The following is a 15,708-nucleotide window of genomic DNA, read 5'->3' as shown; positions in this document are numbered from 1 at the left end:
TTCTCTGTTCCTGATTCTACATCAGGACAAGGTAGTTCTCAGACTTCCTTTCTACCTAAGATGGTGTTTTCATTTCACATTTATGAATACATTGTCCTTCCTTCTCTATGTCCCTCTCCGGTCTGTCCCCTGAAGAACTTCTTCCTGGGCAGTTTGTCACCAGATTTGTAAGGCCACGACCTCGTCATCTTTGCACACCTTCGCGAGGTTTTACAGGGTTCATACTCATGCCTCGTCTGATGCAGGCCAAGGAAGGAAGGTGCTGTAGGCGGTTGACCTAAGTCTGTTTTTTTCCTTTGCATTCTTTCTGTTCCCACCCTTCGGGACTGCTTTATGACATCCCATGGTTACCTGTGGCCCCCAATGAAGCAATAAAGAAAAAGGGATTTTTGGTACTTACAGTAAAATCTCTGATTTCATCAGCTGACATGTGCCCCTAACAGCCGTGGGTGGAATCATGATTTATCCGCTCCTGTTAACATGTTAAATGCCACTATCAATCTGACAGCTTCATTTAACACGAAGAAGTGTGTCACAAACCACGTCCATAGGCGCCCATGTGACATGATTGCGGGACGCCGATGGGTTGTCTTGACAACCCGTGTTTGCAGGAGAGCCCTGTGATTGTCATTGCATTTGATCATTTTAGCTACACAAAGCAGGGCTTCAGCCCTGCTCTGTGTAACACAGGCTAACGGATGATCGCAGCTTCTAGTCCCCCATGCAGAAAAAACTTGTTAAGCGGGCACCATCATATATTCAGAATGTAGTCTTGTGGGATCACTACTATGCATGTAAAAGTGTATTGCACCACAATTTGTAAAAAGAAAAAGCACATGCAAATGAATGTAGGATCACCACTCATTATTTAAGCAAAATCACAAAAAGTTTTTCACACATCAAAAAAGACATAACACACAAATTAAAAACATTTAAAATGTTCCACTTGGGAACATGCCTGTCAAATCCAATATCAAAAACATATAAATAGTATCCAAACCGATACATAAGTATATAAAGTTCCCAGCTACAGATGGTGATATTGTCAAAAAAAATAAAAAAATAAAATATATATATATATATATATATATATATATATATATATATATATATATATATAGATATATATATATATATAGATATATATATATAGATATATATATATAGATATATATATATATATATATATAGATATATATATATATCTATATATATATATATATATATATATATATATATTATGCTGCAAACTGATCACAGTACCATACATGCAGTATATAAGGACCATATAGTAAAAGCAGGGTGAGCCAAAATGCACAGCAATGCAGACAGTTAAACTAATTGTGCACTCCACACGGAGGTCTACAGAGATGCTTAAATACGTCCCATACTTCACCCTGATCAGTCCTACAGTCCACTAGCGTCACCCCTTGGTCCTGAATGCAGCAGTGTAGTCCGGGAACAATAAGTTGGATTACAGAACCTAGTCCCCCATGGAGACTATTGAAGCTACTAAAAAGTAAAAAAAATAAAAAAATAAAAAAGTTTCTAAAACATATAAAAAAATATAAAATTTTAAATCACCCCCGACTCACCCCATTAAAAATAAAACAATTAAAAGAAAAATTAAATACACATAGTTGGTATCGCTTCTTTCAGAATTGCCTTATCTATCAATATATAAAAAGAATTACGCAGCGAAAACGCATCAAAAACAAAAAACACACCGTGTGCACACAGCCTTAGGAACAGCTGTGAGTGGAGGTGGATTGCCCTGAGTTGTGATGCTCTGGAGATTGCTGTATACTAGCGATGAGCGAGTGTGCTTGTAACTGGAGATTTCCAGGCATGCTTGGGTGTTCTCCAGGTATCTTGGTTGTGCTCGTAGATTTTGTGTCCCTGCAGCTGCATGATTTGCAGCTGGTAAACAGCCTGAATACATGTGGGGATTCCCTAACAAACAAGCAATCCACACATGTATTCAGGCTGTCAAGCAGCTGCAAATCATGCAGCTGCGGGAACACAAACATAAAACACGAGCATACCCCAGATACTCAGAGAACATCCAAGCATGCTCGGAAATCTCGAGTAACGAGAACACTCGCTTATCACTACTGTATAAGGGTATGTTTCCATGTTCAGGAAACGCTGCGTTTTTGATGCTGCGTTGAGCCGCAGCGTCAAAAACACAGCGTCCAGATGTTACAGCATAGTGGAGGGGATTTCATGAAATCCCGTCTCCAATATGCATTAAAAGACGCATGCGCGAAAGCGCACATGCGGCGCGTCTTTTAAGAACCCAGCATGTCCTTACATTGCAGAAAAAACACAAGGACAACGCAGGTGACCTGCCAGTGACCTCCGGTGCAGATTTGGTCAGGATTTTACCTGCATAAAATTCTGACCAAATCTTGATGCAATCCTGAACGTGGACACATACCCTTACTATAGAGTAAACATTCTGAAGTGTGGTGGATCAGAAAATATGCCTTGTAAGGAAATGTCTCTTCTCCTCCTCTATTGACAACCTGTGGAAGCCTGTAACGTCGTTGAAGTCAGGAGATCTTTGCTTATGACGGTTTGAGGTATTTCCCCTGTATACAGAGTTGTGATTCTTGCCTTGAGAAGGCGCAATGAAAATAACCACTTTTGATGTTTTCTTCACAAAGATAATACCCAGGAATAGTAGGTATTAAAGGGAACCTGTCACCCCCAAAATCGTAAATGAGCTAAGCCCACCAGCATCAGGGGCTTATCTACAGCGTTCTGTAATGCTGTAGATAAGCCTCCGATGTATCCTGAAAGATGAGAAAAAGAGGTTAGATTATACTCACCCAGGGGCGGTCCGGCTGCGGTCCGGTCCGATGGGCATCACGGTCCGGTTCGGGGCCTCCCATCTTCTTACGATGATGTCCTCTTCTTCTTGTCTTCCTGCTGCAGCTCCAGCGCAGGCGTACTTTTGTCTGCCCTGTTGAGGGCAGATCAAAATACTGCAGTGCGCAGGCGCCGGGAAAGGTCTGAGAGGCACGGCGCCTGCTCACTGGAGTACTTTGCTCTTCCCTCAACAGGGCAGACAAAGTACGCTTGCGCTGGAGCCGCAGCGTGAAAACAAGAAGAGGACGTCATCGTCAAGAAAATGGGAGGCCCCGGACCGGACCGCGACACCCACCGCAGCGGGACCGCCCCTGGGCGAGTATAATCTAACCTTTATTTCTCATCTTTCAGGATACATCGGAGGCTTATCTACAGCATTACAGAATGTTGTAGATAAGCCCCTGATGCTGGTGGGCTTAGCTCATCTACGATTTGGGGGTGACAGGTTCCCTTTAAGGATTGAATAGAATCCCGTCATATAGACAATACTTTCCTTTTGTCTGCGATGTTGTCACTCCCCAAACAGTGAGAGAAACCATACTGTCTTTTACTTCAGATTAAATCTTCAGGGTTAAAGTCAGTTTGCCAAGAGCTAACAGATTTGCACGCTCTGTAAAGTACTTTACTCCTGTACCTAGACGCATGAGGTGACAAAATATTCTGGAGGTATTCCTGAGTCTTTTGCTGGTGGTCTGGAAGCTGTCCCTCTTCTGTAGATTATCTGTCACTTTTGAAAATGAAGCACTGGAGCTCGGGCTTCTGCTGCCTACTCCATCAGCGTCCCGGCTAAGGCCCCCTTACATCAGTATTTGTAAGCCAAAATCAAGAGAGAAACAATTGGAGGAAAAGTATAATCAAAGCACGTCACCGCTTCTGTATTTATCACCCACTCCTGGTTTTGGCTTACAGATACTGAAGGAAAATACTGAGTGTTTTAATACGTACATTTATAGGGGAGACTAATGTTGACAGATTCTCGGGTATAGTGCAGGGATGCATACATTTTGCTACTGTTTGCTTTGTGTTCAGATTCCTGTTTAAGCCCAAGTTTTTCTCTTTTACATTGCTTCAGGTGTAAACATAGGTGAAATTTTGGAAAAAAGGTATAACGTCTATGGATATACAGGACAAGGTGTATTCAGTAATGTTGTACGTGCTCGAGACATGGCAAGAGCTAATCAAGAAGTTGCCGTCAAAATCATTAGAAACAATGAATTAATGTAAGTATTAACTCACATTGCGTGTTTCTTACTGGTGGGTACATTTTGCAAAATGGCCTAAAGAGAGTTAGATTGAGGTTTTGTCCTGTAATACTGCATTATCTATTTACTATAGTGTTCCATTACAGGTAAGGCCTGCTCTATTCACATTTGCTTAGTGGCTTCTGTTGAATCTTTTGCTATCCAGTGTAGAGCAGTGCCCAATTACTTACCATGTGTTTCATTGTGGTCTGTCATTTTAACCCCTTCGTGACTTGTGACGTTTTGCTACATCATAGGTAGTGTCTCTACATTCCATGCGGGATCTGGTTCTGAGCCTGCATGTTTTCTGGCACATGACTGCTGATTTGATCAGTTGACATGTGCTCCTAATAGCCGCGGGTGGAATCGTGATCCACGCCCGACTGTTAACATGTTAAATGCCTCTGTCAATCTACTAACTCGTAATGACCTGGAAAGTCATAATGACAAGTCAGTTTTAGCATTTGGTGAACATAATAAAAAAAAGAAATTAAATTGTGGGATTGCACTTTTTGCACTTTCACCACTCTTTGAATTTTTTCCCATTATCCAGTACATGATATGGTAAAAACCAATGGTAGCGTTCATAGGAAAGGTACAACTCCTCCTGCAAAAATAAAGCCCTCACACGGCCATATTGACGAAAAATAAAAAAGTTACCGCTGTGGGGAGGAGAGCAAAAAAAAACCCGAAAACACAAAAATGGAAAATGCCAAGGTTGTAAAGGGGTTAACAGCAAGAACAGCACTGCATAAATGCCAACACATGTAATTCAGCTTTAGACAATATTTGTTGTACATTTTTTTTCATTGTTCTAACTGTGATGGTTAAACCTTAGAGTCTTTCATTAGGAAGGGTTGTGAAACACTGACGCTTTTGCGTTGAAACCATCAAGACTGAACATAATCTATTTGTCCCTCAGGGCACTTATGGTGTCTGCTAGCTACAGTCTTTTTCTTCTCCTGATCTACAGTAAAGGGGTTCTATTGTGAGAGGCATTTATGGCATATCCATACACTATGCCATAAATGTCTGCTAGATGCGATACTCACCTCTCCTGGACTGGGACCCCTTATACCTCATTTCAGGCTCCGGCTAAACACCAGTCACTGTAGAGGTGGCGGCACACACACCAGCCCCCTCCAGCCATTACTTCACGAGTGGTAGCAGTGTTATGTGGGTCGGTAAGAGGAGCCGTTATTGTACCACACAGCAGGTGCTGTAGGACACATATGGCAGTATGTATTGAGGTATCAGCAGAATGATTAGTTTTTGCAGGTTGGGAATAGATTTGGACAGTGCTGGAAATGTGAGCCCACCGTAGCTGTAATCTGGATTACCTGATCTACCCCCCACCCCCATAAGCTGAAACCCGTGCTACACCTCTGGTCAAAAGTATTTGATTTCAGGCAGAGGTAGGGAAGGGACTGCATTTAGAGATTCTCAGTAGAATTTTATAAGTTATCATTGCTCTTGAAATATTACATACATATGTAAAAATGACTTTAGAAGCTCAATACTGGATGCAATAGCCAGACTAGCTGTTTGATAAATGGCATAACATACCATAAAAAGTTTGTATCAATGTATCCCAATATTGTTATAATGATGGTAAATTCTACTTTCAGGCAAAAAACTGGATTAAAAGAATTGGAGTTTCTGAAAAAGCTGAATGATGCCGACCCAGATGACAAATTTCACTGTTTGCGCTTATTCCGTCATTTTTACCATAAACAGCACTTGTGCCTAGTATTTGAACCACTGAGGTATTACTATCATTTTCTGAAATATAATACGATCTTTGCTTTTTTTGTGTGCACTACATGGATTTATTTCAATAATGACTTTTTTCCCCTTTTTTCAGTATGAATCTGAGAGAAGTTTTGAAGAAATATGGTAAAGATGTCGGCTTGCATATCAAAGCAGTCAGGTCCTACAGTCAGCAGCTCTTTTTGGCTTTAAAACTTCTAAAAAGATGTAACATCCTTCATGCTGATATTAAGCCTGATAACATATTGGTAAGTCAGGGAATGTTTTAATATGGATTCTTGGGTGGTACATAAAATTAATTGATTGCATTGGCTAGTGAAAAATCTTCAAAATATGCAACTGTCAAGTTGATAAACAGCGAACACCTCCTTTCATGGTGTGAGATTAACCCCTTCCCGACATGTGCCCCTTTAAATACTGCTTTGCTGGAGATGCATTCCTGAGGACCGCTTGGATCAAATGCAGTTGTCAGCTCTAGATGAGAGCTGACACCCTGCTGTAATGACCACAATCATTGCTAGCACCGATTACAGGGGTTTAATATGTCTGATGCCGCTGTGAATAGTGACAGCAGCATCACAGAGGGAGGGAGCTCCCTCTGTGCTATCGGCACAACGCAATGAGATCGCGTTATTCTGATGGTCTCCATAGTGACCCAGGGCCGAAAGATGGCTGCGGGGTCACCCAGGGATGGTGGCCTGTCAGGTCATGCTCGGAGCACGAGCTGACACACCTCCTCCCTGCACGTCAGATGCTGCTCTAATGGCCTTCAGTGCATAAGCATTGCAGAGTATTAGATCAGTTATCTGTGAGTATAAAATTAATGTCCCATCCTGGGCCAATGTAAAAGAGTTAAAAAAAAAATTATTCATCTAATAAATACATTTATTTATGTAAAATAAAAAGACACATATTTGGTACCATCGTGTCGGAAACGACCCAACCTTTAAAACTGTCCCACTAGTTAACCCCTTCAGTGGACATAGTTAAAAAAAATTAAAATGTGATCAAAAAGACCAATGTAAATAAAAATGGTATTTCTGAAAGCGTCAACTTGACCCTCAAAAAACAAGCTGCAATACAACTCCATCAGCCGAAAAATAAGTTATTGCTCTCAGAATAAATAATTTTTTCTGTAAAATATTTTTTAATGTGTAAAAGCGCCAAAACATAAAAGAACTATATAAATGTGGTATCTCTGTAATCGTACTGACCCGAAGAATAAAGCTGTCTTATCAATTTTATCACGTGCTGAACGACATTACAAAAACAGTCTATGAATTGCAGTTTTTTGTTCATTCTGCCTCCCAAAAATCGGAATAGAAAGTGATCAAAAAATGTCATGTGCCAAAAAATGGTACCAATAAAAACATCAACTCTTCCTGCAAAAAACAAGTCCTCACATGACTGTCAGACGGAATATGGGAAAATAATAGCTATCAAGTCATTATCTCCGTAAATAATTTACAAAAAACACCTACAATGGCTCCGTAAGCGTTAACAAAGGTCCTTTAGTCTGTTTCAGTAGTCTCCACAATCATGGGACTGCTGACTTGACAGATGTCCAGAAGATAGTCATTAACACACTCCATAGGTAGGGTAAGCCACAAAAGGTTAATGCTAAAGAAGCTGGCTGTTCACAGAGTGCTGAAGAAGCTGGCTGTTCACAGAGTGCTGTATCCTAGCATGTTAATGGAAAGTTGTGTGGTAGAAAAAGGTGCACAAGCAACCGGGATAACTGCAGCCTTGAAAAGATTAAGAAAATGCCATTCAAAAATTTGGCATTCCCTAGCAACCAGGCAACCCCCACATGTACTTATGCTGGCTAACAGATGTAAATCATTCAGCTGCAGCAATAAAAACTAAATTTCCGAGCACTAAAAAATACTCGGAGGACACCCGAGCATGCTCGAGAAATCTTGAGGAACGAGTATATTCGCTCATCACTAGTAATGATACAAAAGGAGCCCTGACAAAATATTGAGTGCATTTACTGAACATACATTTCAGTAGACCAACATTTCGGATTTTGAAATCATGTTTCAAGTTGGTGTTATAAAGTATTCTAATTTACTGAGATAATGGCTTTTGGGTTTTCATGGGCTGTAAGCCATAATCGTCAACATTAACAGAAATAAACTCTGGAAATAGATCACTGTGCTTGTAATGACTCTATATAATGAGTTTCACTTTTTGTGTTGTGGAACTGAAATAGATTAACTTTTTGATGATATTCTAATTTTGTGAGAAGCACCTGTAAGTCTGGTATCGCTGTGATAGCACCGACCTGAATAATAAAGTCCCCTAATCACTTAAACTGCACGAGGAACGACGTAAAAAAATTAATAAAAACAATTCTTCACCTGCTGTTGATTTGTTCATTTTGCCTGACAAAGATCACAGTAAAGCTTGACTCACATTTATCCTGTGCTCTACGCTGAGCGCTTACACCAGGGTTTCCGTATAAATCTCTGAAATATGTGATTCAGACAGAACTTCTGGCGGATGATTCTCTATAATGAGGTAGATGGAGGCACTCTCGATGCCGTCTGACCTGTGATCCAGCAGTGTCCGTCATTTTAGGTGGTCATAAAAGCACGGTCCACCAGTTTTGTGAACCTCTGAAAAGAACAACGCTGAACAGAGGCCAGACGGAGTCCAGAGTAATTCTGCTGCCTCATTATAGTGAATGGATCCCTTGGGGGATTTCATCTAAATCACGTCACTCGGAGACTTAGATGGAAACCTCAGTTTCAGTGCTCAGCGTAAAGCGCCGGATAAATGTGATTCCAAACGTTATGTAAAATTTTCCCAATAAAAGCTTAACTTAATCCACAGAAAAAGCAAGTCCCCACTCTGGTCCGTCATCTGTTAACGGAATTGTAGTTGGCTTCCACGTTAATTCACCAAATTCTGCACTCCAAATCTAAATGCCCCCCTCCCTTATGAGTCCCAATGTGCCTAAGCAACATTTAGCCTATGCACTTTTGGCATTTCTGTAGCGATGACAGCTCGCCTACTTTACAGGTTCATGTTTCCAGAATCTGGAACACTACAACGTGCTGGTGCCTGCTCCGTACTAGGCACTACAGTGGCAGTTTGCAATTTTCACTCAGCAACACCCACTGCTGCTTGTTTCTGGAAAGCATCCATTGAGTCAAAATCATCACTACACTTGTAGATGAGGTATAACTTCCAAAATCGTCACTTCAGGGATTCTGCTCTTCTAGCACTTAGGGGCTCTGTATATGGAGTCTGCAAACTATTCAAGCAAATTCTGTGCTCCCGGAGGAAAATAACGCTCCATCTCTCCCAAGTCTCCCCGTGTAGCTAAGCAGTATTGTACAGCCGCATATGGGATATATCCACATTCAGCACAAATTGTGGGATCAATTTTGGTGCCATCATTACCCATTTTGCAATGTGAAAATGTAATCTGGAGCTAAAACAAAATTTTGGTAGAAAAAGTGTAATTATTTTTTCTTTAGTTCCCAATGGTATAAAGTTGGCTGCCACACCTGTGGTGTCAGCTTGATCAATGCATCCGTAGATGAATTAGGTGAGAGATGTAGTTTATAAAATGGGGTCACTTATGGGGGTTCTGCAGGTCTGGCACCTCAGGGCGCTCTACCAATGTGACATGGTACCTTCAAACCAGTCTAGCAAAATCTGAACTCCATTATGGCACATCTTCTGAGCTTTTCATTGTTCCTCAAAAGTAGTTTTTGACCCTACATGGGTTATTGGTGTACATAAGAGAAATTGCACAACAAAGTTTGGGGTCCATTTTCCCCTGTTAATATTGTGAAAATAAAAAAAAAATGGGGCTAAAAAACATTTTTGTGTGAAAGTGTTAGATTTTTTTTTTTATTTTCATTCGACGACATTATAAATTTCCTTTTGTGTGAAAAATTAGATTTTATTTTATTTTCCGAGCTGAACTTTATAAACTTATGTCAAGCACCTGGGGGTTCAAGGTGCTCACCACATATCTTTGTGTATCTAAGTTCTCTGAGGCAGTCTACTTTCCAAAACCGGGTCGCTTGTGGGGGGTTTCCACTCGTTAGGCACGCAGGGGCTCTCCTAACATGACATTGCTACCCCTAATTATTCCAGGAAATTTTACATTCAAAAAGTCAAATTACGCACCTTTCCGATCTCTGCCTTGTGCCAAAACATAAGTTTTCCCTCACATATCGGGAATCGGCGTACTCAGGAGAAATTGTACAACAAATTTTGGCAAAAATAAAAATTTGGGTAAAAAAATGAATACATTTTGAAATAAAGGTAAACGTTCATTTTTTTTTCCTTCCATATTCCATTAATTCCTGTGAAGCACGTGAAGGGTTAATAAACTTCTTGAATGTGGTTTTAGCATTGTGTCAATTTGGGTATTATCAAAGTCTCTGCAATAGTGATGTGGTCCCTAAAAACAATAGTTTTGTAAATTTTGCTGAAAAAATAAATTAGAAATCGCTTGTCAACTTTTAACCCTTAACTTCCTACAAAAAAGCAAATTGTTAAAAAAAATTGTGCTGATGTAAATTAGAGATGTGGGAAATGTTATGTATTAAATATTTTATGTGACCTAGCTCTCCGGTTTAAAATCATTAAAAATAAAAAGTTTGAACATTCCAAAATAATTTCGCCAAATTTCTGATATTTTCACAAATAAATGCAAGTCATATTGAACAAATTTACCACTGCCATGAAGTACAATGTCACAAGAAAACAGTCTCAGAATCAATGTGATCAGTTGAAGTATTCCAGAGTTATTGGCACATAAAGTGACACCAGTCAGAATTGTAAAATTTGGCCTGGTCAGGAAGATGAAAACAGGCTTCAGGATGAAGGTGTTAAATCTGACCTAAGCTACATGACTTCAAGTTCTGACCACATGAAAGAGAGAATCCCTTTACAAGTAACGTCTTAAGTAAATTGTCAGAGTACGGACTGCAATGTCCAGGCTGGCTGTATGTCTCCTAACCCGAATGCAGCTGCCTGATATATGCCCATTAGACTGTTGAGTTTCGGTCAGGAGTCTCATGGCTGATCTGTACACAGACTATGCACTATCATCCGTAGTTATCATTTGAAGATATTGACAAGGATCATCCATGAAAATACTCTTTATTATGTATGCGAATCTTACTGGTATTTTCTGTTTTGTAGGTAAATGAATCCAAAACCATTCTTAAACTCTGTGATTTTGGATCTGCATCACATGTGGCAGACAATGATATTACACCATATCTTGTTAGTAGGTTTTACCGAGCTCCAGAAATCAGTAAGTTGTGCCTTGATTTATGTACTACAGACAATGTTTTGTTTCCTTTTTTTTTTTTTTTTTTTTTTCAAAATTCAATTTTTATTGAAAGGTTAGATAATTTTCAATTACAAAAATACAGCAAAAAGAAATAACTAGGGCAATATCAGTATCAATATATCATAGAATAAAAGTATAATGTCCAATAAAAAGTTATAGCAAGAAAAGGGAGGGAAGGGAATATTTTAGGCCATCAGTATTAAAATTACGAAGTTACTAAAATCCAATGGAAACCATTTGTTCATTTTTTAAATCTTTTTTACATTAAATATTTTATTGGGTTTTAGCATTTATATGAGAACAGAATATTCCAATTACTCTAATAACAATAAAACAAAAATTATGGTTGTTAGTAAGTTATCGTTTAAGATAAAATTTGTTTCAATGAAAAACAAACCTAAAAAATGGACATGCAACTAAGGCCTCTTTCACACTTCAATCTTTTGGCGTCAGTCTGAAGCCGCCATTTTCCTCAAATAGCGGATCCGCCATTTTTTTTTGACGGATCCGCTATTTTCCCATAGACATACATTAGCGACGGATTGTGGCGGATGGTCGTCCGTTCCATCCGCCATGTGACGGATCCGTCGAGATTTGGTGGACGTCATCTAGACATTGACGGACATTATAACGTTTTTTGTCTGCGCCGAAATGGCGGTTCGCGACGGATCCGTCACGTCCACCATTCCATAGAATGGCCGCCTATGGGCGACGGATCCGTCGCGACCGTCATTTGGCGGATCCGTCGCCCCAATCCGCTTTTTCAATCATGCTCCAAAAAGTAGATACTTTTCCCAGACAACCCCCAAGTAACGGATCCGTCAAAAAAACAGATCAGTTAGAACCGTTTTCTCAACAATTGTGACGGATCCGTCACTATGTCGGAGCAGACTGACGCCAAACAACTGAAGTGTGAAAGAAGCCTAAGGCCTAACTTTGAAATGCAAGCTAGTGTATGTCTGCAATAGGCTCTGAGAATACTGCCAGGGATATTTTTAACCCCTTACTGCCATTTGGACGGAATAGTACGTCCGATGGCCGTACCCCCGCATTGATGAGGGCTTCGGCGGTTAGCTCGTGTCAAAGCCGGGACATGCCAGCTGTTTTGAACAGATGACGTGCCCGCAATAGGTACAGGCGGAATCGAGATCCACCCACACCTATTAACTAGTTAAATGCCGCTGTCGAGCTCTGACAGCGGCAATTAACGCTCGCTTTCGTCCATCGGGCTGGAAATGAGCGCATCGCTGACTCCTTGAGACCGCTATGGTTGTTGATGCCGGATTGCTATGAGCACCAACCTGTGTTTGGCGCTTATGGCAATGCAGTAATTCTGCTTCATAGAGGCGAACTGAGAATCGCCTCTATGTAGCAGAGCCAATCATGTTGTGGCAGCTTCTAGCCTCCTATGGAGACTATTGAAGCATGCCAAAAGTTAAAAGAAAAATAGTTTAAAAAATATATAAAAAAAAAAAAATGTTTAAATCACCCCCTTTCACCTCATTAACCCCTTCATGACCCGGGGTATTTTCGTTTTTTCACTCCCCTCCTTTCCAGAGCCATAACTTTTTTTTTTTCCATCAATATGGCCATGTGAGGACTTATTTTCTCCTTCGCCTCATTGGGGGACACAGGACTGTGGGTGTATGCTTCTGCCGCCAGGAGGCTGACACTAAGTAAACTTGAAAAAAAGTTAGCTCCTCCTCCGTCGTATACACCCTGACACTGGCTACCGGAGAATCCAGTTTATGCTTAGTGTCTCAAGGAGGCACACCTCTGGGTCCAGATCCTTTGGACCCTATTTTCAACATCTATGGATTGAGGGGTCGACGGACCTTTTTGAGGGTCCGATCTCCCCAAACCATCAACGGGCAAGCACATGCGACCTTTCCACGTATCCTTTCCCGCTACGGGGGCGCCCCCGGAAGAAGAATTCTATCGAAACGCGCGTAGGGGACTTGGCAGATCTCGTGCAGCTTCCACCGGGGTAATTATGCTCTGAGGCTTTTTACCTACTTATGGATTTGTTGTGGCAGCTTATTTCATCTGGCATATGAGCACATATATATGATATGTTATCAATACTATAGGTTAGCCATATTGAGCTCACTCAGTCCATGTGTTTGATTACATTTGTATAGCCATTCACTTGTAGACTTGCTGTGGAAGCATATTTTAACTGGCATATAGGTACGGTTATGTTATTTGATGTATTACCAGTACTATGGTATGGCCAGATTTATGCCCACTCAGTCTAATTGCTTGACTATATACGCTTATGCTAATTATGCAACATTTGGAAGTCTACGTATGTACAGTATATGACATTAGCACAACTACTATAGGTTTATTCCCTCGGGCGTCATTACCTGTGCCATTAGGCTACTTACCATTTAGTGTTCTTGCCTATTATTGTGGCTTTAGGCATTACGGTGTGATCTGCATGATATCTGTTATTAGGATTGGAGGTACCTTTTATATTGATTGGTTAAGGTTTTATACCATGTTGGTTTTAATATTTGTATAAATAAAATTACCTATCTTTGAACTCTACATTCTTGTTGCCTGTCTATATTATTTTTTGATAGGCTTCTTGTGTGTTTATGTAGTAATTAGGCAGAAAATCCTTCGGTGTATCCTCCGGTGTCCCGTTTAGCCTCCAAGACGTTGCTATCTCTCCCTGATGGCTCGTCGATTAAGGACCCTACGGATCGTCTCATAGAGAGCTTGGCTCGTTCCGTTTTTGAGGCTTCAAGTTCGACACTTTTTCCTTCTTTTGCGGCAACTTGGGTTGCCAAGGCTATGATGTCTTGGTCAGAGTCTTTAACAAAGACTCTTCAAGAAGGTGATTCGTCTGCAGAATTGGCGGAAATATCATCTCAGATTGCACTTGCTGGTAGCTATCTGATGAATGCATCCTTAGATGCTGCAGATTGTGCCTCTTCGGCTGCGGCTATTGCTATTAGAAGGGCTCTTTGGTTAAGAACATGGCAGGCTGACTCTACCTCTAAGAAATCGTTTACAACCCTACCGTATCAGGGAGGTCGCTTGTTCGGAGAGAAGCTGGATCAGCTTATTTCTGACTCCACAGGAGGGAAGAGTAAGTTTCTTCCTCAGCAGAGGATTAGACAGCCTTTTCATCGCCAATTTCAGGCCCTATTCAGACCCTTTCGCAATGCTAGATGGGCCCCAGCATCGGGCTCTGCTGCGCAGGGTCGACCCAATCAGGACCGAGACAATCGAGTCTCCTATACGGCCAACCAGGGGGGGAAGAATGCGTTCCCAGTCAACTAGATCCAGAGCATCTAGGACTCAAAGGTTTTCGGCCAAGTGACTGGAGGCCTCCTCGGAGTGTCTCCAACAGAGTAGGCGGACGTCTACTTTTGTTTCACCAGGTCTGGCTTCAGGTAATCCACAACCAGTGGGTGGGAGAGCTCGTGTCTTCAGGTTACAAGATAGAGCTAGTCCGTCTGCCTCCTCCCCGGTTCTTCTCATCCCGTCTTCCCAGGTCCGAGTCCCTCCGACAAGACCTGTACAATTCCATAGAATCCCTTCGTCTCAGCGGAGTCATTTCTCCTGTTCCAAGGGAGGAAAGGTTTCAAGGATTTTATTCCAATCTTTTTGTAGTACCCAAAAAGGATGGAACAGTAAGGCCTATTGTAGATCTAAAACTCTTAAACAGGTTTGTCCGCGTTCGTCACTTTCGGATGGAATCACTCCGGTCAGTCATCGCCTCTCTGGAAAAGGGAGAGTTCTTGGCCTCAATAGACATTCAGGATACCTACCTACATATTCCCATTTTTCCTCCTCATCAAAGATTCCTCCGGTTTGCTTTAAACAATCTACACTTCCAGTTCTCGGCTTTACCCTTCGGGCTGGCCTCCGCTCCCAGGGTATTCACAAAAGTCATGTCAACTGTGGTGTCCATCCCGGGGCATAGTGGTCTTGCCATACCTAGACGATCTTCTGATCAAGGGGCCGACTTTTCAATCTTGCAGGGAAAATGTCGGCATCGCTCTAGACACCCTTTCTCGTCTAGGTTGGCTAGTAAATTTAAGGAAGTCATCCCTACAGCCATCTCGGAGGATCTCATTTCTAGGCATGATCTTCGACACCTCTCAAGCCCTATCAATCCTTCCCCAGGACAAGGTCCTAGCTCTTCGGCTGGAAGTGAGGAATCTTCAGCAACCGTACTCTCATACGATCCGGTCCTGCATGAGGGTGTTAGGAAAGATGGTTGCAACTATAGAGGCAGTTCCATTTCCACAGCTTCATCTTCGACCTCTCCAACAGGCAATCCTCGCAGTGTGGAACAGAAATCCACTCTCCCTCAACCGCAGATTTCGGTTGTTTCTCCAGGTCAGGCAGGCCCTCTCTTGGTGGCTAAACAGCTCATCCCTACTCAGGAGGAAGCCCTTTCCCCCAACCAATTGGCTAGTGGTTACAACAGATGCCAGTCTCCTGGGTTGGGGAGCAGTGTTCTTTCACCACACAGCT

At 41.6% G+C, this 15,708-nt stretch overlaps 1 protein-coding gene across 2 annotated transcripts in view; it reads left to right on the top strand.

Annotated features, from left to right (window-relative positions):
* PRP4K (pre-mRNA processing factor kinase PRP4K) overlaps nt 1-15,708 on the top strand; it is a 117,047-nt gene that overhangs the window by 70,186 nt on the left and 31,153 nt on the right. For both annotated transcript variants that reach the window (XR_011314051.1, XM_069730721.1), the window contains exons 9-12: nt 3,947-4,094; nt 5,744-5,881; nt 5,980-6,133; nt 11,058-11,172. Coding sequence is in view for 1 of the 2 variants with exons in the window: in XM_069730721.1 (XP_069586822.1) it covers nt 3,947-4,094; nt 5,744-5,881; nt 5,980-6,133; nt 11,058-11,172 (555 nt within the window). In the remaining variant the exon portion in view is untranslated. The remainder of the gene's footprint in view (nt 1-3,946; nt 4,095-5,743; nt 5,882-5,979; nt 6,134-11,057; nt 11,173-15,708) is intronic.

The sequence above is a fragment of the Ranitomeya imitator genome, chromosome 6 (assembly GCF_032444005.1).
Source record: "Ranitomeya imitator isolate aRanImi1 chromosome 6, aRanImi1.pri, whole genome shotgun sequence".
In the NCBI taxonomy this organism is placed as follows: domain Eukaryota; kingdom Metazoa; phylum Chordata; class Amphibia; order Anura; family Dendrobatidae; genus Ranitomeya; species Ranitomeya imitator.
This window is presented reverse-complemented; position numbering and strand designations above follow the sequence as displayed.